The following is a 24840-nucleotide window of genomic DNA, read 5'->3' as shown; positions in this document are numbered from 1 at the left end:
TGAGTCTTTCTTATCTTTTAAGATATATGTTAACCTGTCCATCTCAGCACATTGAAGAATCTTATTTATTATCAGATGGTCAGGGGACATATCTGCATCTTTCCACAGTTGAGCAAATGCCATTTTCACCACTGTTGAGACATGGACAAATATGTACCAATCCTTGTTGTCAATGTGGTCTGGCCTTATTCCGAGTAAGTAGAGGTCTGGGTGAAGGGGAAAGCTCACACCTGTTATTTCCAGCAGCCACTGCTGTATTTTCCCCCAATAGCATCTAGTTGACGGACAAATCCACCACTGATGGAAGAAAGTACCCTTGGCCGCCCCACATTTCCAACATCTATCAGAGGATCCTGGGAACATCCTAGCGATTCTGGCGGGGGGGGGGAGATACCAACAGTAGATCATCTTATAAAAGTTTTCTTTGAACGGGGAAGAAAGGGTCAGTTTCATAGTTTTGTTCCATTCATTTTGCCATGCATCAAGCTGAATTGTTGTTCCAATATTTCTCCCCCAGGCAATCATCGTGTCTTTACAATCTCATCCGCCATAAAATTGGACAGAAGAAGATTGTAAACATTGGAAATAAATTTCCTTCGGCCACTTAGGAGAAACTTGTCAAAAGTTTGTAAATGAAGAGAAATACCATGTTCCTGTTTATCCCTAGCGAATCTAGTTTGAATTTTCGCATAGGACCACCAATCTATATCTAATCCTCTAGTTTGGAGATCGGCTCTAGGTCTAAGTCTCCCGACTTCATCCAACAAGTCACCATAAACCCAGTTCCTCTTTGTGTTGTGCACAGTTGGAAGGGTCACTGCCTCTAACGGAGACACCCATTTAGGAATCTGTGTGTAAACTTGCTTCTTCACCACTTCCCAAACCCTTAATAAAATTCCCCTAATATAATGATTCGTAAAATATTTGGATTGTTTGTCTTTCTGAGACCACAAGAAGGAATGCCATCCCTGCTGCAAATCATATCCTTCAATTGCTAAAATGCGCTTTCTTGAGAGGATCACCCAATCTTTTATCCAAACCAGGGATGAAGCTTGGTAATAAAGCTCCCACATAGGGAGCCCTAAGCCGCCCCTTGTTTTGTGCTCTTGCAGCAGTTTTCTTTTTATACAGGGTTTTTTACTCTGCCAAATAAATTTACTTAGAATTTGGTCTAATTTCCTAAAAAAAAAATTTATCCAATCTTGCAGGAGCCGTTTGAAATAAAAAGATCCATTTCGGTAAAACATGGGCTTTTATCGCGGCAATTCTACCCAAAAATGAGATCTGAATATGCCGCCATCTCTCCACTTCATTCGCTGTGTCTATTAATACTTTAGAATAATTGAGCTCTTTGATGGAAAAACATCTATTTGTAAGCCAAATACCTAAATATTTAAGCTTTTTGACACAATTAATCCCCATAATACTTTGGATCTGTTCCTTTTGGGCACCTGACAAATTTTTTGTTAACATGTTGGTTTTATCTTTATTGAGTTTTAATCCCGCTACCTCCCCGTATTCATCTAATTTCATAAGTAATTTTGGTCCCGTATTAAGGGGATCTTCTAATATGAAAACCGAATCGTCGGCGAATGCTTGGAGTTTGTATTCTTCCCCTTTAACTTTTAAGCCCTTAATTTCCGAATCCTGCCTGATCGTCTTAAGAAGTGGTTCAAGGGTTAAAATAAATACCAGCGGTGAAAGAGGGCATCCTCGTCTGGTACCTTTATAAATCTGTATCTCATCTGATAGTGATCCATTAAACAGTAACCTTGCCGACTGTTTAGAATAGATGGCTTGAACTGCCCTTGTAAATTGAGGCCCAAAACCCATCACTTGCAATTGTTGTATTATAAAATTCCAGCTGACTCTGTCAAAAGCCTTTTAGGCATCCAGAAAAATCATTACCATTGGTTTATCAGAGTGTGTCTCATAGTATTCTAAGGCATTCAATACCTCCCTTACGTTATCTCTTAGGTGCCTATGAGGCAGGAAACCATTCTGGTCTTGGTGGATAAATCGGGACAGGAACACCCGGAGTCTCTCAACTAGTATTGTCGCAAAAATCTTATAATCCACATTCAGGAGCGAGATTGGTCTATAGTTCTGGATCAGAGTTTTATCTGTTTCGGGTTTCGGGATTAGGGAAATGTAGGCTTCCGTCCAGGACTGGGGTATCTTAGAGTATAGTAAAACCTCATTAAATAGATCTTTAATATGCAAACTAAGTGAGTCAAAGACTCCTTTATAAAATTCACTAGGAATCCCATCCAGTCCCGGAGTTTTGCCATTGGCTTGTTTCTTGATAGCTACTGCTATTTCCCCAACTGTAATTTCTGCATTTAAAATTTCTTTTACAGTGATCCGGAATCAACTCCAATTGTAGATTCTGGAGATAACTCTTGAGTTTATCTTCCTGATAGATTTCTTGGCTATATAAGAAGGTATAAAAATCTTGGGCCACCTTTGCTTTTTGCTCTGTAGTACCTACCAAATTTCCCATAGAGTCCTGTAAAAATTCAATCTTTCTAGATTCTGCCTTTTTTCTTAATCTATATGACAACCACCGGCCCGGCTTGTTAGCATGCTCAAATTGATTTTGTCGACATTTCCGGATTTTATTCACCAAATCGTTTTGGTCTAGGATAGATAACTCATGCCTAATCAAGTCAATTTTCTCCTTAATCAAATTATTATGCGGATCTAAACGCAGCTCTCCTTCAGCTTTCTCCAATTCAGCCATTAACTCAATCTGTTTGGCCTTCTCCTTTCTCCATTTGGTAGCTGTATATTTTATTACCAATCCCCTAACTACTGCTTTAACAGTATCCCAAATATTTTGAAGGGAAGTATCTTCTCTCTTGTTTTCGGTAAAAAAATGATCTAATTCTTTTTTAATCATATTTATAAATCCCTCGTCTTTCATGATCTCAGCCCTCATAGACCATCTTGTTCTTCTAGTGGACCCCTTCCATTTTATTACCAGGGGGTGGTGGTCTGCCCATATATTCTTCCCTATTTCAACCGAATTTATGTCTTCTTTCAGATCTGATGTTGACCAGACCATATCTATCCTAGACCACGATCTGTGCCTGGGGGAGAAATACATAAAGTGCTTTTGCATAGGATGGAAGTCTCGCCAGACGTCTCTTAACCCTATTTCTGTTTTTAGGTTATCCCATGTTTTAGGGAGTACCTTCCAATGCCCTTTTTTATATTTAGGAGAGCCCTTTTCTGGATCATAATCAATTGAAGTATCAGCAATCGTGTTGAAGTCACCTACTATGCATACATGCTCGTAATTTAATTCATTAATTTTCTTATACAAATCTTTAAAGAAACCCATTTGGTTAACATTACGGGCATATATATTTACTAACAATACTATTTTTTGGCCAATACTAATCTCTAACATCAGTATCCTACCCTCTGTATCTGCATATACGTGACGTTTCACCAGGCCTCTCCGATCGTAAACAATAACTCCCCTTTTCTTCTGGTCGGCCAAGGATACATACAACTTCCCCAGTTTAGGATAAATTAAAATCTTAGAGTGGTCTTTTCTTATGTGGGCCTCCTGTAAACATATAATATCATAATTATCTTTTTGAAGTTTAGCCCAGACCTTTTTCCTCTTAATGGGAGCATTTAGGCCATTGATGTTAACGGAAAACAGGTTGAGCACCTCATCCATACCTCTACTTACCTGCATTCTTGAGTTTCTGGGATCTGGTCTCCATTTGGAAATTTGTTCCTCTTTCTTCTCCAGAGTGGGCTGTGTCTTTGTCATGTCTCTCCCCTGTCTTTCTCTCTCTCACTAGAACTCTTTCTCATTCTCTCTCTTTTTCATTCTCTCTCTCATTCTCTCTGTCTCTCTCATTCTCTCTGTCTCTTTCTTTCTCTCATTCTCTCTCATTCTCTCTCTCTTTCATTCTCTTTCTGATTCTCTGTCTCTGATTCTCTTTCTCTCTCTCATCTCATGGGCCAGCCAGTGTCTTGGGGCTGAGAGGAAGTCAAGCATCTTCCTGAGAGACCGAAGTGCACAGATCACCAACAAGGGCCGGAAGAAATGGCCATGAGATCCAGCAAGAGACAAAACTTCACTCTTACTCTGGAATATGGAGCAGATGCCCATTCTATGCCCTTCCCTCGCCAGGTGAAGAGTGACTGGGAAGTGAGGGCGAGGGGTGGGGACAGCTGACAGGAAGCTACAGCAGGGGGAAGAAACAGTCCGGGGTTCCCGCCACCCATTGCTTCGGCCCACCTGCACTACCACCCCCCCTTGCACCACTATCTCCTTCCTGCCAGCAAGGGCTGTGCTACAAAGTTGCAAGTTGCATGAACCTCCCTCTACAGCGGAGATTTACAGCCCCACCATGAGCTGCCTGGCCAGTTCCATATTCCAGAGCTCTAGTCACAGGACTGTCCATTGCTCATACCGGAGCAGCTACTCCACCCAGGTGCAAGGCGGACCACCAAAATTTTCTTGTAAAACACCACTGCACCACGGACCACCATTTGGGGACCACTGCTCTATGTAATCCCCCCTCCCATCTTTCCACAGCAGAAAATGTGGCAGGCTGAAGCCCAAATGTAAAAGATGGCTTCCAGGTCTCACACTAAAGTGGAACCAAACTCATAGTTCTGGGTGATCTTCCCCAGCAGTCTCTGGAGACAAGAGAGTACATTGAAGGAAAACACCCAATTTCCTGGGTATTGAAATATCTTTCTTTAGCATCACTTTCTAGACATGTCCAGAAAGGAAGGACCACAACCACTTCATAGCAGTGCCCTCTAGGGGTATATCTATGATTTTTCACTATGCTTTTCTCCAGCTTCTCCTCTGCACATGGAGGCCCAGAAGTAGTTCAGGATTCCCAGAGGAGATGTTGCATCTTACAGTAATTATTAAAATCCTGGTCTGTGAGATCTCTCCTGATATTTCTCCAGTGATCGCCTTTGATGTAAACATCAGACTGAAGCAACTTGAAAGGGATCTTGCATGAGAAAAGGATAAACGTCTCAGGTCACACTCTGTGTGGCACAAATTTCGGGACATTCAGGGACTGTGCTTCTTGAATGTACCTTTCCTTTCTCTCCTTTCCAGGTGAAGTTCTGTTTATCTCTCTCTCAGACAAGAAAGTCATTCTCATTTCCATCTTTGAATGGTGCTTTGAATTCTTCGAATGCTCTTGTTCTTCCTTAGAAAGAGGAAGGAGATTGATTCAGCCCCATGAATTATGGACTTCCTCCTTCTGCTTCTGCTGCTGCTGATGTCCCAGCCAGTCTCTGGGAAACTGAGAATGAAATGCCTGCTGAGGTTGGAGGAACATAAGGGAAAAAACCTACGGAGCTATTACAGGCCAGGAGACCACCTCATTGGTATAGTCACCATTTCCACAGTAATATCCCATATAATGCTTTCTTTCAACACAGCTCCTTATACTCAAGCTCCCTCGTAAGTCATTCAATGTGATGGAGTTGCTTTCCTTCCATTTGCAGTCCTAACACTCTTCTTCGTTTCTTTCAGTTACTCCTATATTGCAGGACCTGTTTCATTTCTTGAATCATTTGGATTTTGATAGCTTCTCTCCTATGTCTTATTTTAAGAGACCCAAATTCAAAGATGGAATAACCCCGCCCACCAAAGTTAAATTATTTTCCCCTCTCCTACAATCCTGAGTTAATCACAACTAGCTTATTGAAAAGTTTGTAGTTTCCTCTGCCCCACTCATTTCTCTATTTTTATAACCATTCATTGATATTCAGTGCCTGACCCTGGTATGGAATAGGGGATGGCTTGTTTTTAGAATTGCTTTTCTGGATCATTTATTAGTCTTCTTTGCTGATGATTCTATTTTAATGATTGAATAATTTTGAATCTTGGTCATTTCACAAATTAAAAATGATCACTATTACAAATACTGATATATATATATATATATATATATATATATATATATATATATATATATATATATATATATATATATATATATATATATATTTTCTCAGGTTTTCGCGGGTGTTTGTATGTAGGTCTTTGGTTATTCGGGTCTTCTCCCACGTAAAATTGGAAGTGTCTTGGCGACGTTTCGACGAAGTCTCATTCGTCATCTTCAGGCTGGTGTTCTCGGCTTCGTGCTTCCTGGAAGCACGAAGCCGAGAACACCAGCCTGAAGATGACGAATGAGACTTCGTCGAAACGTCGCCAAGACACTTCCAATTTTACGTGGGAGAAGACCCGAATAACCAAAGACCTACATATATATATATATATATATATATATATATATATATATATATATATATTATATAAATTTATAAACTTTATTAAAACACATATAAAACACATATAAAAAACATTTACAAAACATACAACGTATAAGTAAATTTTCTTCTTAAAGCAATATTTCGTAGTGGTTCTTCAATTAATACAGTTGTGATTTTCCCCTTATGTTTCGCCTAGTAGTTTTTCCCATTCTATTTTCTCCCCCCTTCTCTTTTTTCCCCTCCCGTTAGGATTTCTTAACAGTCTTTATATTTGAATTATACTTTTGTTTTGAAACCCCTGTTCATGTTTACTTGTCCATAGGAAATTATTAATATATCTGTTTACATCTTTATTCTATTTTTCTTGCACCTATATTTCTTTATTAGCGACGTTATACCATTTGTCCCATATTCTATAGTACTCTGTCTCTTCTTTTTCCTTGATCTCTTTTGTTAATCTATCCATTTCAGCACACTGTGCGATTTTATCTGTTAGCTCTTCTTCCATTGGGATTTTTTCTTGTTTCCAATTCTTTGCGTATGTTATTCGAGCTGCCGTTAGAATATGTATTAACAAATACTGATATATTTGAAATATTAAATCTCCATCCCACCTTCTCAACACTCATAACAATTAAATGGTGATGGGTGATTATAATTTTATTCTTATTTTCCACACTTTTGGCTTAAGTCTGATTTGGTTGTGGAGAGAAAGAGGAACAAATAAAAAATATATTTTGTTGTTGTTAGAGATGATGTTATCATGAACATTTTTTACAGTAGTTCATATACTGATCCAGGAAGACTCCTAAGCTTCAATTTTGCCATTCAACAAGTCAACAAGAATTCTCAGCTTTTGTACAATCTCACACTTGGCTACAACATCCATGACAATTATTTCAATACCCTTGGCACTTCAGATGCCTTGCTGGACATGCTCTCGACTGGAGAAGCCAATGTTCCCAACTACAGCTGTGGAAAGAAGGACAACCTGATGGCTGTTCTTGATGGATCTTTTGATGACATCTCCATTCAGATGTCAACATTAGTAGGCACCTACAAAGTCCCACAGGTTTGTTTTTTTGTTTCTCTATCTGGCAAAGTGAGCAGGGTGTTGGTGGGTGGGTAATAGATTCAATCATATCTTTTCTATGAAAATCATGAACTGCTTTTCTCATGGCCGTTGTCATGGGTAAGGATTGGGATCCACAGGAGGCATAAACATTTCCTCAAGGAAGACTTGAGCAGCTGAACACAATGTTAAATATGGAACCTTTAAGTAAATCTCTAAAATGAACTGATTTGCACTTGCAGTGCTCTACAGATAGAAGACATAGCAATCTATTATCTGAATGTCAATTTTATTAGAAAAGAGAAAGAGCAGTATCTTAGACCCCAGGTTAGAGAAATGATTATATTCAATCTTGCTAATATTCTGCACTTTGTATTCTTTATCTTGATATGGCTTAAGGGTTAAGAACAATCGACTATTCTAATATATTCTTGAGAAACACACTGGATGTGTTAAAAGCTTACATTTTGGACTTGATCTGATCTAACCATAATACAACATTCTTCATTTCTTCTTCAGATCAGTTATGGAATTATTTCAGAGGCTCTGAGTGATAAAAGATACATTCCTTTTTTCCATCAGATGCTTCCCAAAAATGGGATCCAGTATCCAGGAATTGTTCAACTCCTCCTCCATTTCAGATGGACTTTGATTGGTCTCTTTTCAACAGACACAGAGGAGGGAGAGAATTTCATGAGAACTTTCACTCCTACGCTTGTCAGAAATGGAATTTGTGTGGTTATCTCACAACAATTCTCAATGACTAGACCTACAGAACCTCTCAGAAATGCCATCTCTAAGTGGAGAAAAGTCAATGTCTTTGTTCACTTCATAGAATTTGCTTCCATTGTGGATAGAGTTCGCCACATCCATTTAACAATTGAAAGTATGCCAGGACCCATTGAAGGGAAAGTCTGGATCACCACAATTGTGGAGAAATTGACAATTGCAAGGCATACACTTTTCAAACATATCCATAGCATTTGGAACTTAGCTTTTCAGGAAAAAAAATGGCCAAATGATGAAGCCTTTCAACCCAGTCTTTATAAGGATTCCAAATTTGAAGACCAATCTTTTCGCTGTTCTTTTTCAAAGCATGTCCTTTCTGTCAAGGGCCGGAGACGATGCACCCAGATAGCACCACTGGACATGCAAGAGAAAAAGAATAGAATTCAGATAAAAAATGAGCACCGTTTTTATACTGTTGCTAAGACTCTGGCCCATGTCTTGAATGTTGCATATTCCTCAATATCTAGGAGGAGAAAAACGGAGAAGAAAGAGAGATTGGGGGCTGCAAGGCTAGAGCCATGGCAGGTATGGGGTCCTGACAAGGATCCATCAAACCTATTTCCTATTTAGAAAAAAAATCCAATGCTGATGTAGGAGAACCATTGTTCTATAAAAACCCAACAGGTATGGCCAAGCGGAGGCCAGATTTAGTTCACAGGATTATGTGCCAAAGAGCAGGCACTGAGACAATTAGATTTTGATATTAAACACTGCTATTATAAAATTATTTAAAATGTATACATTGTAAATACATTCCTGTACTTATGTGTTTGTAATTAGCATGATACAATTTTATATTCAAAAATTTCAGCTAAACCTGGGAGCATTTAGCCTAATCCCTCCTCACTGCAGGAATCCAATTAAAGCCTTTCAGACTGTTGGCTACTCAGTCTTTGCATTTTGCTGTGGCATTTTATGCTAATGCTAATGCTAATGCTAACCCTATCCCTAACCTTAACCCTAACCCTAAATCACTGCTCACTGCCAGGAGTTCGATCCTGACCAGCTCAAGGTTGCCTCAGCCTTCCATCCTTTCCAGGTTGGTAAAATGGGTATCTAGATTGTTGCTGATTCTATAAACCACTTAGAGAGGGCTGTAATAGCACTGTGAAGTGGAATATAAGTCTAGGTGCTATTGCTATTCAGGCAAATACTGTAGAGGGGACTGAATATCTCTTATTCACTAGTTAAGCTTTAAAATGGCTCCTCCTTTTAGGATGTTTCAAGTTGCTTTCAAAATTCCTGGATGTTTCAATTCTAGTTCCATCCCTTTCTGGAGAAGAATGAGTTTTGCAATTTTTCCTGGGAGAAACTGTACTTGGGCCAAAGTGGAAATGTAGCAGCAGATCTGAATATCATAAGTTGGTTGCTTTTCCTCGAGGAGGATACCATCAAAGAGCAACTGGGGAGTTTTGAAAGACAGAGGCTTATTATCGACCAAGATGCTCTTTCACGGCTAAAGTTGCTCAACAAGGTGGTTGAAAATATTGGCAATTTTTCTCTGTCTATACGGTTGTTGTTAGGGTCCCCTGAAAGAGCAGGCTCAGATATTTTTTAACAGCCCATATCTGACCAGAGTTATTCATGCCTCTGTTTCACCCCACTGGGATAGGCCTCCTGCTGCTAGGAAGGTCATCCAAGGTGTTCAATCAATGTGGAACCACAATGACTTGTCCGATATGATATAATGGCTTAAACTAGAAAAATGATGGACTGAAAATGACTTTGACTCCCCCCCAAAAATTTTTTGATTCTTGAAATAATGTGACAATAAGGGTCAATCTGTAATGAAATGCTACTTAGATTTGGTATTTGGCTTCTAATCCATCTAAAAATCCCTTGAATGCAATTGTTTATCTTGATTGTCAGCTACCTTAAGTCTTCCACTGAAACAAAGAATTCTCCAAATTTAAGCAATAAATAAATGTGGGTCTGTCTTTCCATGTCATCTAATTGTAATTCTAATTTTGGGAGGCAATGGAGGACAGGGGGTCCTGGAGTGCTATGGTTCTTGGGGGCTGAAATAGTTGGACACAAGTAGCGACTAACAACAAAACTGTAATTCTTCAATGGATACGACTTTGTCTTGAATCCCTCACTTGGCCTTAGAAATATTCCTTTCCCACACAGGGTTCAATCTCATGTCCCATGGGCTGCAGGAAAACATGCCTGGCTTACCCTTTTTTAAAAAAAAAAAGTTTTTTTTATTTTATAAACAAACAAACAAACAATACATAATCAATCATTCAATATATCTTCTGAATACATCTTTTAAGTCTTCTTTTTGCTCCTCCAATATTTATCATAACTTAATATTGTAAACAAACAAATAATGCATAATCAATCATTCAATATATCTTCTGGATACATCTTCTTAATCTTCTTTTTACTCCTCCAATATTTATCATATCTTAATATTGTCATTCCCTTTATTATAACATTTCCCCCATTTTTCTTACTTCTCTATTAATACCTTAATCTATCTTTTAATTATATTAAAAATTAGACAACCATTTTATCCCCACACAACCTTCAACCCCCCCCTCCCCACCCCCAGCCCCAACTTCCCAGAGCAAAAACAGGATATAGCATTAAACTAAACATAACCTAAAATATATTAACTTACTACAAGATTCAAAACTCCCTCACCCTCTTTAACTCCTCTTTTAAAAATTGTTCATCAGCCTCCCCTTTTAAAATTCTAATTTAAACATTTTAACTTTCTTTAAAGCATATCTCTTTAAGAAAATGAAAAAAAAGAAAATATTATTTTGCATCCATTCAATTTTAAATTAACCATTTTAGTACTTCATTAAGTTCTTTTTTTCTTTTCTCTCAAAAAAAATACTTCAATAAAATATTCTTCAGAATATAACCTCAAAGATACTATTAATCCATTGAGTTTAGTTATTTCTAACTCTTAAATTTATTCTACAAAATATCAATTTCAAAACTTTCAGAAAACTATCCATTAACTTTAAAGTTAACCATTTTAATACCACAGTCATTTCTTTAAAAAAAGCTATCCATTTTTAGTTAAACATTTTTACTTAAACTTAAAAAAAAATGCTAATTTCAATAGACTTTTCAAATTTATTATTAAGATCCTCCCCAAAAGAAATTAATCTTCAATTCTTCCTTTCTTTCTATATTTTTTCCAATCCTTCTTCTTCAAATAATACTTTCTCCTTCAGCATTGCTCCTCCCCCTGCTTTTATTTTCGAAAATTTTTGAATGTAGATTTGAGACTGATGCATCTTTGAAGATCGCTCTCTCCTAAAAGTTATCTCCTTCATTTTGAAACCTCCATTTCAACTCTTCCTGCTTATATAATCAGTCACTTCCTCTCTTAAAAATTGATTCTCCCTATAAAACCAAGAATTGTCTTGATAAAGTTTATCAATCTGCAGGAAAGAGTCTATTTGCTGCTTTTCAATTAACTTCATAGAAGCCACTACAAAAACCTCTGTTTTCAATGTGGTAACTTCCATCGTGTTTTAAGTGACATGCTTTCATGATTTCACCTCCACTCATCTTCAGTATAGTTCTAGAAATTAGGCAGTAATGTTTAGTCTTATTTCACCAGTGTGGCAGCTGTATGAATTGAAAATATAAGTATACAGATATAACTAAATAATACCTCATTTGAAGTTGACAGCCCTAGTCTGTGAGGAATTTATTCTTTATATCTTAAAAAGGATTTGGATTATTTTCAAAGCAGAGTGGCTTTGCAATGTTTTGTTTTCCTGATCTATCGCTCAGAAGTGTCATTCTTAAGCACATTTTCATTTTATTTTAATCAATCAATCTAATAAATAAAAATTTGGCAGATATTTTGGAATGAATGTTGTTTTTCTGCTTAGTCTCTGCCTCAGTCCAAATGTGTGGACAAGTGTCACCTTGGATTTGTAAAACGGGCTCGGAAAGAAGAACCAATTTGCTGCTATGATTGTATTCCTTGTCCGGAGGGGACCATCTCCACACAGGAAGGTGAGTGACACCAGAGGAACTCTGGCTTTCCTGTCTCTCGGTATCAGCTGTCATCCAAAAAAGGTCTTTCTTGGAATGGGAAAGGAGAAACTAAAAAAATAATAATACTTACTGTTTTCTCAGATACTGAAAAATGCACCAAGTGCCCAGATGACAAATATCCCACTGATGACAGAATCCAATGTATTCCCAAAAGAATAACCTTCCTGTCCTATGAAGAACTTCTGGGCATCATCCTGGTCTCCTTTGCTGTATTCTTGTTTGTAGCAACAGGCTTTGTTTTGGTCATATTCCTTAAATACCTAGAAACTCCCATTGTCAAAGCTAACAACCGTGACCTGTCCTACATCCTCCTGGTTTCCCTCTTGCTTTGCTTCTTGTCCTCCTTTTTCTTCATTGGCCGACCAAGGAAAGCCACCTGCCTTCTCCGACAAACAATGTTCAGCATCATCTTCTCAGTAGCTGTGTCTTGTGTGTTAGCCAAAACAATCATGGTAGTGCTGGCCTTCCTGGCCACGAAACCAGGGAACAGGGTGAGGAAATGGTTGGGGAAGAGCTTGGCCAACTCCATCATCCTTTCTGGTTCTGCTGGAAAAATTGTAATTTGTGCAATCTGGCTGGGAGTTTCTCCTCCGTTTCCTGATTTTGACCTGCACTCCCAATCAGGAGTGATCATCCTTCAGTGCAATGAAGGCTCTGTGACCATGTTTTATCTGGTTCTCTGCTACATGGGTTTCCTTGCTGCCATTTGCTTCACAGTGGCTTTCCTGGCCAGGAACCTACCTGGGGCCTTCAACGAAGCCAAACTGATCACCTTCAGCATGCTGGTCTTCTGCAGCGTCTGGATCTCCTTCCTGCCCACCTACCTGAGCACCAAAGGGAAATACATGGTGGCCGTGCAGGTTTTCTCCATCTTGGCTTCTGGGGCTGGCCTGCTGGGCTGCATCTTCTTCCCCAAGTGCTACATTATCATCCTGAGACCAGATCTAAATACTAAGGAACATTTAATGATAAAAGTCGGTATCTGATCATGAAGTAGTTTATTAAACTCATAACACTTAATTATTTATTACAGTTATTATTGAGTTTGTACTCTTGTTTTGACAATTAAGGAAGGGATGAAATCTAAAATTTTTCCCTACCGGTTCTGTGGCTTGGTGGGGGGTTGTCCTGTGACTGAGTGGGTGTGGCCAACTCGATGTCACTCATAGCCATGCCCACTTAGTCAGAAGACCCCCTCCCACCCAGCCATGCCCACAGAACCAGGTAGGAAAACTTTTTAAATTTCTTTTCAGCCGGCGTGTCCTTACCTTTCTCCTGTGGTTCCACCAACCTGCCCCATTCCCCAGAGTAGGGGAATGCACCATTCCCTGACTCCAGCCATGCCGCAGAGCTGCTGCCTACTTGCCCTTTGCCACGTGGCTCAGCCCACCCGCCCCATTCCCCGGAGTCAGGGAATGTACCATTCCCCAACTCCTACTGCTCACATTTCTCCTGCAGATGGCTGTCAGGGAAGGCAAGCACCCAAAAGGTACCGGAGTCGCTCACTCTCCTTCTTGAATGAGCCACTCTGGTCCATGTGCCGGCTGTGCAAGCATACACCCAACCTGCCGCTGAATTAAATAAATGGTGTGTGCTTGTGCAGCTGGTGCATGGACCAGAGCAGCTCATTCAAGAAGGAGTGTGAGTGACTCTGGTACCTTTCAGGTGCTTGCCTTCCCTTTTTTTTTATTTTTTTTATTTTTTTATTTTTATTGAATTTCTATACCGCCCTACTCCCGAAGGACTCAGAGCGGTGCACAGCCATGAAATAAAACACATAGATATACAAAATTTAAAATCGAATAAAATGAATTAAATAAATTTGGCTGAATTAATACCCATAATTTAAAATACCCATAATTTTAAAATACATTAAAAATTTAAAATTTACACTTAAAAGGGAGAAGATTTAGGCGAGGCCAGCTTGATGAAATAAAAGCGTCTTCAACTCGCGGCGGAAGGTGCGCAGATCCGGAATCCTCCGTATCTCTGGGGGGAGCTCATTCCAGATCGTCGGTGCCCCCACAGAGAAGGCTCTCTCCCTAGGGGCCGACAGCCGACATTGTTTGGCCGACGGCACCTGGAGGAGCCCCTCTCTGTGGGAGCATACTGGTCGGTGGGAGGCTGTTGATGGTAGTAGGCGGTCCCATAAGTAACCAGGTCCTAAGCCATGGAGCGCTTTAAAGGTGGTAACCAGAACCTTGAAGCGCACCCGGAAGACCACCGGGAGCCAGTGCAGCTCGCGCAGGAGAGGTGTTACATGGGAGCTCCATGTTGCTCCCATAACCACCCGCGCGGCCGCACTCTGCGCCAGTTGGAGCCTCCGGGTGCACCTCAAGGGGAGCCCCATGTAGAGAGCATTACAATAGTCCAGTCGAGAGGTGACGAGAGCATGAGTGACTGTGCGTAACGAGTCCCGATCTAGAAAGGGACGCAACTGGCGAATCAGGCGAACCTGATCCCTTACATCTAGCCGCAGGAGAAATGTGAGCAGTAGGAGTCAGGGAATGGTGCATTCCCCGACTCTGGGGAATGGGGCGGGTGGGCGAGTGGGCGGGTGGGCAGACCCTCCAGCTGCCATTGCTACCGGTTCTCTGACCCACCGGCCATCATCGCTATCTACTGTCCCGAGCCAGTCCGAACCGGGAGCATTTCACCCCTGAAGTAAGGTTATTTAAAATCAAAAGAAATAAACATACAAAAAATGTAAGACTAATTTAAGATAATTATCAAAGTGTAAAATAAATTAGTTAATAATTTAAATTGTGATGAAACTAGTGAAGGACAAGATAAGAAATGAAATAGTTATATTAACATAATGCATCTTCAGAGGAGCCAAGACTTCCCAGATTGGGGTGAGGGGGAGGGATACGACATCATCTATCTCCAGTCCTCAACACAGTCCTCTCAGCAGTTCCAAATAGGCTCCACCCCCATTTGCACCACTCAGTGATCCTGATAACACAGATAAACCTCCAAGTGGCCTCAATGACTCTCTAAAAGAATGCAAATGACCAGCTGTCTGGAAGGAGTATAAATTCTTCCATTCCCCACCCTCAAGTCAGAGCTGAAGAAACTTCTTGGATGAGTAGTGAAATGTCTTCAAAGAAAAACAAAACAGTCCAGTTACCTCTTGAAAAAAGCATCTTTGGGACATCACCTTACTACAAATCTAAATTTCAACTGTAGTCTCAAATGATGATGAAATTGAACAAAAGAAAACAGGATAAAGAGTGAGTAGACAGGCCTTCAATGCAAGGTGTGGATCTTCCATTTCACTGGGGATAGAACTTTACCTCTAATTTTGGATATTATGTGTATCAAATAAAATACCATATTTTGTTCCTTAAGCTTTAAGACCTGATTCTGTAGATAGCTTCAGATCCCAGTGATGGAGCATCACAATGGAGATGGTTGATGAACTAAGAGGCAATCCCACCCACCCCCACATATCCAGCTCCTTCCCTCCCTATTGCTTAACTATAATTCTATTTTGATTATAGTTTCCATTTTAATTATTTTATTTTTCTTTTATGATTTTAATGGTATAAGTTTCCCAGAGTTGTTTCAAAACAAGATGGGTGGCAAATAAGCTGAATGAATGAACGAATGAACAAACAAACAAACAAACCAGCAAAAAAGCAAACAAACAAACGTTTGAAGCAAGTTTACCAGTCAGTGGGTGAGATCCTCTTCAGTCCATTTAAAAAGAAAGAATATCACATCTTTCCAACTTTATAAAATCTTTATTTTTTGCAATCTTTTGTAATATACTGTAAAGAGGTGATTTTAGAGTTGTTTTTGGAAAACTTTCCCCAGCTGAAACTGCGGAAAGTCTAAAACTCTTTGGGCCTGGTGTTCAGAGCCATTAATGAACCCAGTTCCAGACATACCAGGAATGAGCTCATCCTCCCTTGAGCTGACCTCTTTTTCTTTTGGTAAAGTTTTTTTTTTTTTTTTAAACAGACAAACATACAATACATCTTTTCTGAACAGAATATTTTCCCGGTCTTAAATTTGTACAGATTTTTGTTCATTTTTAACACCATTTTATATGTTCAATTTTTCTCATATCATTTATTCTCTCTAATTTTAAGAAATCAATATTACCCTTCATCATAACGTCTCAACCTATTAAAGTTCAATTTTTCTTTTCCCTCCTTAAAATTTGAACCCCTAAATTTACATTCACATAACATAGTACAATCCCCAATTATTTCTTTAAATTCTCTTATTCTAATCACCAATAATTCCTTTATCAGCTATTGCAAATAATACAATTCAACATATTAGTAGAAACCAATTAAATAAATAGAGAAACCAGCAATCCAAAATTAATAGGGCTATCAGTGCATGTAACATAGATGTCTGTGCGAGTAAGATTATCACTCCTGGTGTCAACCAAAACCAAGCATTTAATAGCGAGTGCCATACCATGTGCATTAATCAAACAGGTGGCAAGAAAGTAGGGGCAGTCAGGCACGACAAGGTTATGTAGACAGTAAACAAAGGGTCAATCAAAATGGACTCAAATGTCTATACACCAATGCACAGAGTATGAGGAATAAACAGGGTGAATTAGAAATTCAAGTAAATGAGGGCAGATATGATATTGTTGGCATTACGGAAACTTGGTGGGATGAAACCCACAAATGGAACGTACAGCTAGAGGGATACAAACTATTTAAAAGAAATAGACCAAATAAAAGAGGAGGTGGAGTTGCACTAGATATAAGAAATAACTACATCTCTACAGAAATAGAGCACAACAATGATGAAAATTATCTTGAATGCATTTGGATCAATATTAAAAGGGGGGGGAAATGACCTTGCCATAGGTCTATACTATAGGCCACCCAACCAAACAGAGGAAGTAGATGAACTTTTTGCTCCTCAGCTAACTAAAGTATGTAGGAAGCACATCACAATAGTAATGGGGGATTTTAACTACCCTGACATCAACTGGGAGACAAACTCTGCACCAAGTGGAAGATCCAACACATCTCAAAGATCACCCCAAAGTTGATATCTCTAAGGCAAATGAAATTTCACTATCGCATGAGCAATTTTAAAATCACTTCCAATTTGTGATTCAGACCAGTGCCCTCTAGACCAGTGACTATCTATGATTTTTCACTATACTTTTCTCCAGTTTCTCCTCTGCACATGGAGGTCCAGAGGTAGTTCAGGATCCCCAGAGGAGATGTCTTCTTACTTATTATTATTATTAACATCCTGGTTTGTGAGATCTCTCATGATATTCCTCCAGTGATTGCCTTTGATGTAAACATCAGACTGAAGCAACTTGAAAGGAATCTTACATGAGAAAAGGATAAATGTCTCAGATGAAACTCCATGTGGCACAAATTTTGGGACATTCAGAGACTGTGCTTCTTGAATGCACCTTTCCTTTTTCTCCTTTCTAGGTGAAGTTCTGTTTATCTCTCTCTCAGTCAAGAAAGTTACTCTCATTTTCATCTTGTGACAGTGCTTTGAATTGTTCGAATGCTCTTGTTCTTCCTTAGAAACAGGAAGGGGATTGATTCAGCCCCATGAATTATGGACCTCCTCCTTCTGCTTCTGCTGCTGCTGATGTCCCAGCCAGTCATTGGGAAGCTGAGAAAGAAGTGCCTGCAGAGTTTGGAGGAACATGAGGGAAAAAACCTACGGAGCTATTACAGGCCAGGAGACCACCTCATTAGTATCATCTCCTTTGCCTCAATAAGATCCCATATAACACTATCTTTCAACACAGCTCCTTATACTGAAGCTTCCTCGTAAGTCATTCAGTGTGATGGAGTTGCATTCCTTCCATTTGCAGTCCTAACACTCTTCTTCTTTTCTTTCAGTTATTCCTATATTGCAGGACCTATTTAATTTCTTGAATCATTTGGCTTTCCATGGATTCTCTATTATGTCTTATTTTAAGAGACCCAAATCCAAAGATGGAACAACCCCGCCCACCAAAATCCAAATATTTTCCCCTCTCATACAATCCTGAGTTAATCACAACTAGTTTATTGAAAAGTTTGTAGTTGCCTCTGCTCCACGCATTTCCCTATTTTTATAACCATTCATTGATATTCAGTGCCTGACCCTGGTATGGAATAGAGGATGGCTTGTTTTTAGAATTGCTTTTCTGGATCATTTATAAGTCCTCTTTGCTGATAATTCTATTTTAATGATTGAATGATTTTGAATCTTGGTCATTGCACAAATTAAAAATGAATACTATTACAAATAATGATATATTTTAAATATTAAATATCCATCCCACGTTCTCAACACTCATAACAATTAAACGCTGATGGGTGATTATAGTTTTATTCTTATTTTTGGCTTAAGACTGAATCAGCTTGTGGAGAGAAAGAGGAATAAATGAAAACATATTTTGTTGTTGTTGTTAGAGATGATGCTATGATGAACATTGTCTTACAGTCATTCAGTTACTGATTCAGAAAGAATCCTAAGTTTCATTTTTGCCATTCAACAAGTCAACAAGAATTCTCAGCTTTTGTACAATCTCACACTTGGTTACAACATCCATGACAATTATTTGAACACCCTTGGCACTTCAGATGCTTTGCTAGACATCCTCTCAACTGGAGAAGCCAATATTCCCAACTACAGCTGTGGCAAGAAGGACAATCTGATGGCTGTTCTTGATGGATCTCTTGATGACATCTCCATTCAGATGTCAACATTAGTAGGACCCTGCAAAGTCCCACAGGTTTGTTTTTTTGTTTCTCTATCTGGCAAAGTGAGCAGGTTGTTGGTGGGTGGGTAATAGATTCAATCATATCTTTTCTATGGAATTCATGAGCTGCTTTTCACCATGGCCTTTGTCATGGCTAGGGATTGGGATCCAGAGTGGGGAGGAGGTCTAAATATTTACTTGAGCAAGACTTGAGCAGCTGGACACAATGATAAATATGGAACATTTAAGCAAATCTCTAAAATGAACTGAGTTGCACTTGCAGTGCTCTACAGATAGAAGACATAGCACATCTATTATCTGAATGTCAATTTTATTAGAAAAGAGAAAGAGCAGTATCTTAGACCCCAGAATAGACAAATGATTATATTTCATCTTGCTAATATTCTGCATTTTGTATTCTTTATCTTGATATCGCGTAAGGGTTAAGAACAATAGACTGTTCCAGTGGTCACCAACCTCAGGGACTACCAAATTCATAATTTTAAAACCTGTGGACCACTAAGATGATTTTTTTTAAAAAAAGATAAATAGTATTTAGTGCAATATAAAAAATGCAAATAATTTTTCTGCAGACCACCAAAATTTTCTCGCAGACCACCAGTGGTTCGTGGACTGCCAGTTGGTGACTACTGCACCAATCTAATATGTTTGTGAGAAACACACTGTGTTAAAAGCTTACATTTTGGACTTGATCTGATCTAACCATAATTCACCATTCTTCATTGGTTCTCCAGATCAGTTATGGAATTGTTTCAGAGGCTCTGAGGGATAAAAGTCAAATGCCTTTTTTTCATCAGATGCTTCCCCAAAATGGGATCCAGTATCCAGGAATTGTCCAAGTCCTCCTCCATTTCAGATGGACTTTGATTGGTCTCTTTTCAACAGACACAGAGGAGGGAGAGAATTTCATGAGAACTTTCACTCCTATGTTTGTCAGAAATGGAATTTGTGTAGTTATCTCACAACAATTCTCAATAGCTAGAGGTACAGAACCTCTCAGACGTGCCATCTCTAAGTGGAGAAAAGTCAATGTCTTTGTACACTTCATAGAATTTGGTTCTGTTTTGCATAGAGCTCACCATATCCATTTAACAATTGAAGGTTTGCCAGGACCCATTGAAGGGAAAGTCTGGATCACCACAATTGTGGAGCAGGTGACAATGATAAGGCATACACTTTTCAAATATATCCATAGCATTTGGAACTTTGCTTTTCAGGAAAGAAAATGGCCAAATGATGATGCCTTTCAATCCAGTCTTTTTAAGGATTCCAAATTTGAAGACCAGTCTTTTCGCTGTTCGTTTTCAAAGCATATCCTTTCTGTCAAGGGCCGGAGACGATGCACCCAGATAGCACCACTGGACATGCAAGAGAAAAAGAATAGAATTCAGATAAAAAATGACCACCGTTTTTACAGTATTGTTAAGACTCTGGCCCATGTCTTGAATGTTGCATATTCCTCAATATCTAGGAGGAGAAAAATGGAGAAGAAAGAGAGATTGGGGGCTCCAAGGCTAGAGCCATGGCAGGTATGGGGTCCTGACAAGGAGCCATCAAACCTATTTCCTATTTAGAAAAAAATCAAATGCTGATGTAGGAGAACCATTGTTCTACAAAAACCCAACAGGTTTGGCCAAGATGAGGCCATATTTAGTTCACAGGTTTATGTTCCAAAGAGCAGGCACTGTGACAATTATATTTTTATATTAAACACTATTATAAAATTATTTAAAATGTATACATTTCAAATAAATTCCTGTACTAATGGGTTTGTAATTAGCATGATAGAATTTTATATTCATAAATTTCAGCTAAACCTGGGAACATTTAGCTTAGCCTCTCCTCACTGCAGGAATCCAATTAAAGCTTTTCAGATTAATGGCTACTCAGTCTTTGCATTTAGCCATTGCCTTTATGCTAACGCTAATGCTAATGCTAACCCTAACCCTAACTCTAACTCACTGCTCACTGCCAGGAGTTCAATCGTGACCAGCTCAAGGTTGACTCAGCCTTCCATCCTTCCAAGGTTGGTAAAATGGGTACCTAGATTGTTGGGGGCAATATGCTGATTTTATAAACCATTTAGAGAGGGCTCCAATAACACTGTGAAGTGGTATATATGTCCAAGGGTTATTGGTATTCAGGCAAATAATGAAGAGGGCACTGGACATCTCTCATTCACAAGCTCAGCTTTAAAATGGCTCCTCCTTTTATGATGTTTCAAGTTGCTTTCAAAATTCCTGGATGTTTCAATTCTAGTTTCATCCCTTTCTGGAGAAGAATGAGTTTTGCAATTTTTCCTGGGAGAAACTATACTTGGACCAAAGTGGAAATGTAGCAGCAGATCTGAATATCATAAGTTGGTTGGTTTTCCCCAAGGAGGATCCCATCAAAGAGCAACTGGGGAGTTTTGAAAGACAGAGGCTTATTATCAACCAAGATGCTCTTTCACGGCTAAAGTTGCTCAACAAGGTGGTTGAAAATATTGGCAACTTTTCTGTCTGTATATTTCTGCCTGTTAGTATCCTCTGAAAGAGCAGGCTCAGATATTTTTTAACAGCCCATATCTGACCAGAGTTATTCATGCCTTTGTTTCACCCACTGGGATAGGCCTCCTGCTACTAGGAAGGTCAGCAGGTCCAATCAATGTGGAACCACAATGACTTGTCCGATATGAAATAATGCCTTAAACCTGAAAAATGATGGTCTGATAATGATTTTGACCCTCCCAGAAACGTTCTTGACTCTTGAAATAATGAGACAATGTGGGTTAATTTGTGATGAAATGCTACTTAGATTTGATCTTTGGCTTGTAAACCCCTTGAATGCAATTGTTTATCTTGATTGTCAGCTACCTTAAGTCTTCCACTGAAACAAAGATTTCTCCAAATTTAAGTAATAAATAAATGTGGGTCTGTCTTTCCATGTCATCTAATTGTAGTTCTAATTTTGAGAGGCAATGTAAGACAGGGAGTCCTGAAGTGCTATGGTTCTTGGGGGTTGAAGGAGTTGGACACAAGTAGCGACTAACAACAAAACTGTAATTCTTCAATGGAAAGGACCTTGTTTCAAATCCCTCACTTGGCCTTAGAAATATCCCTTTCCCACACAGGGTTCATACTCATGTCCCATGGGCTGCAGGAAAACATGCCTGGCTCACGCTTTTTAAGTGACATGTTCTCATGATTTCATCTCCACTCATCCTCACTAAAATTCTAGAAATTAGGCAGTAATGTTTAGTCTTATTTTATCAGTCATGTATAAGTGTACAGATATAACTAAATAATACCTCATTTGAAGTTGACAGCCCTAGTCTGTGAGGAATTTTTTCTTCATATCTTAACTAGAACAATTTGGATTATTTTCAAAGGGGAGTGGCTTTATAATGTTTTATGTTTTCCTGATCTATTGCTCAGAAGTGTCTTTCTTAAGCACAGTTTCATTTATTTTAATCATCAATCAATGTAATAAATAAAAATTTGGCAGATATTTTGGAATGAATGTTGTTTTTCTGCTTAGTCTCTGCCTCAGTCCAGATGTGTGGACAATTGTCACCCTGGATTTGTAAAACGGGTTCGGAAAGAAGAACCAATTTGCTGCTATGATTGTATTCCTTGTCCGGAGGGGACCATCTCCACACAGGAAAGTGAGTTAAACCAGAGGAAAGGGATTGGATTCAACCAGAACCTCATATCAAAGTGCATGTTAAAACACAATTGTGAACATGACTATTTTATTCTTCATTGCTATTTTCAACATGACCAATATATTCCATAATGGGAGATATATAAGCTCTTGAAGAATAAGGCAGGAAAGGATAGAAGAACTTAGTGGATTGGGCAAGAGGAATGTAGTGGATTGGGCATTCTGCTAAAGGAAATATCTTTTCTACTTGTCACCTAGGAAGTTTCCTTCCATGTTTACCATGTAAATTCTTTGAAACTTGAGGATTGGTTTCAGGTCAATGGGTTTTGCTCATCCAAATCAATTTTATCTTAAAGGCCAAAAGATATCTCAGTCAGTCAGTCAATATTTATTAAGATCATTAGGATGAAGTGCTTACAACAAGGTATATTGCCTCAGTGAAGGGTGGGTGTCATGTCAATTATTTCTCTTTTGGGTTTTACTTATTTTTCTTGATATTTTGATAGTCGTATATATTGTGTTTTTTAAACTGGACTGTAAGTTGCGTACATTTGGTTTAAGATGGGCAACCATCATTTTTTTAAAAAAGTCTGCATCTGTATCTATATTTCAGTTTACCAATTTACCCATTACGATTGATTTCCTGTCTCTTGGTATCAGCTGTCATCCAAAGAAGGTCTTTCTTGGAATGTGAATGGAGGGACTATAGAAATAATATTACTTACTGTTTTCTCAGATACTGAAAAATGTACCAAGTGCCCAGATGACAAATATCCCACTGATGACAGAATCCAATGTATCCCCAAAAAAATAACCTTCCTGTCCTATGAAGAACTTCTGGGCATCATCCTGGTCTCCTTTGCTGTACTCTTGTTTCTAACAACAGGCTTTGTTTTAGTCATATTCCTTAAATACCTAGAAACTCCCATTGTCAAAGCTAACAACCGTGACTTGTCCTTCATCCTCCTGGTTTCCCTCTTGCTTTGCTTCTTGTCCTCCTTTTTCTTCATTGGCCGACCAAGGAAAGCCACCTGCCTTCTCCGACAAACAATGTTCAGCATCATCTTCTCAGTAGCTGTGTCTTGTGTGTTAGCCAAAACAATCATGGTAGTGCTGGCCTTCCTGGCCACGAAACCAGGGAACAGGGTGAGGAGATGGTTGGGGAAGAGCTTGGCCAACTCCATCATCCTTTCCAGTTCTGCTGGAAAAATTGTAATTTGTGCAATCTGGCTGGGAGTTTCTCCTCCGTTTCCTGATTTTGACCTGCACTCCCAATCAGGAGTGATCATCCTTCAGTGCAATGAAGGCTCTGTGACCATGTTTTATGTGGTTCTCTGCTACATGGGTTTCCTTGCTGCCATTTGCTTCACAGTGGCTTTCCTGGCCAGGAACCTGCCTGGGGCCTTCAACGAAGCCAAACTGATCACCTTCAGCATGCTGGTCTTCTGCAGCGTCTGGATCTCCTTCCTGCCCACCTACTTGAGCACCAAAGGGAAATACATGGTGGCCGTGCAGGTTTTCTCCATCTTGGCTTCTGGGGCTGGCCTGCTGGGCTGCATCTTCTTCCCCAAGTGCTACATTATCATCCTGAGACCAGATCTAAATACTAAGGAACATTTAATGATAAAAGTTGGTATCCAATCATGAAGTAGTTTCTTAGGGTCTTAAAACTTAATTATGTATTGCAGTTATTGAATTTGTATGCTTGCTTTGACAATTAAGGTTAATTAAAATTAAAATTAATGAAAATAAAAAGAATGTTGGTCTAAATCATCAAAGTGTAAAATAAATGAATTAATAATTGAAATTGTCATGAAACTAGGGAAGGACAAGATAAGAAATGAGATTTTATTATCATCTGATTGACTGAATAAATAAACAGAGAAATTTTTGAAAGAAGTTTACGAGTCAGTGGGTGGGATCCTCTTTAGTCCATTTAAAAAGATAGACCTCCACATCTTTTGAACTTTGTAAAATCTTTATTTTTTGTAATGTTTTGTAATGTACAGCAAAGACGTGATTTTAGAGTCGTTTTTGGAAAACCTTCCCCAGCTGAAACTGGGGAAAGTCTAAAACTCTTTTGGCCAGGTGTTCAGAGCCATTAGTGAACCAATTTCCTCATGTGCCAGGAATGAACTCATTCTCCCTTGAGCTGACAATTTTTTTTTTTTGGTAAAGGTTTTTTATTTTTTAAACAGACAAACAAACATACAATACATCTTTTCTGAACAGAATATATATATTTTTTTAAATACTTTATTGAATTTTTCCATAATAAAAAGAAAATATACAATCTCTATCTCCATCAGAG

General features: G+C 38.9%; 1 protein-coding gene across 1 annotated transcript; it reads left to right on the top strand.

Moving 5' to 3' along the window:
• Positions 1–7915: 7915 nt before the first annotated feature.
• Positions 7916–24176, top strand: LOC139309773 (vomeronasal type-2 receptor 26-like; the record flags this gene model as incomplete). The annotated part of the gene is made up of 4 exons (XM_070933980.1): positions 7916–8659; positions 9396–9608; positions 11998–12124; positions 23266–24176. Coding segments are annotated over 4 exons (1995 nt in total), but the record flags the coding sequence as incomplete, so codon positions are not given.
• Between the last annotated feature and the right edge of the window lie 664 nt (positions 24177–24840).

Source organism: Pituophis catenifer, unplaced genomic scaffold (genome assembly GCF_029215685.1).
Source record: "Pituophis catenifer annectens isolate HBS135680 unplaced genomic scaffold, rPitCat1.0.hap2 SCAF_2, whole genome shotgun sequence".
NCBI lineage: Eukaryota > Metazoa > Chordata > Lepidosauria > Squamata > Colubridae > Pituophis > Pituophis catenifer.
This window is presented reverse-complemented; position numbering and strand designations above follow the sequence as displayed.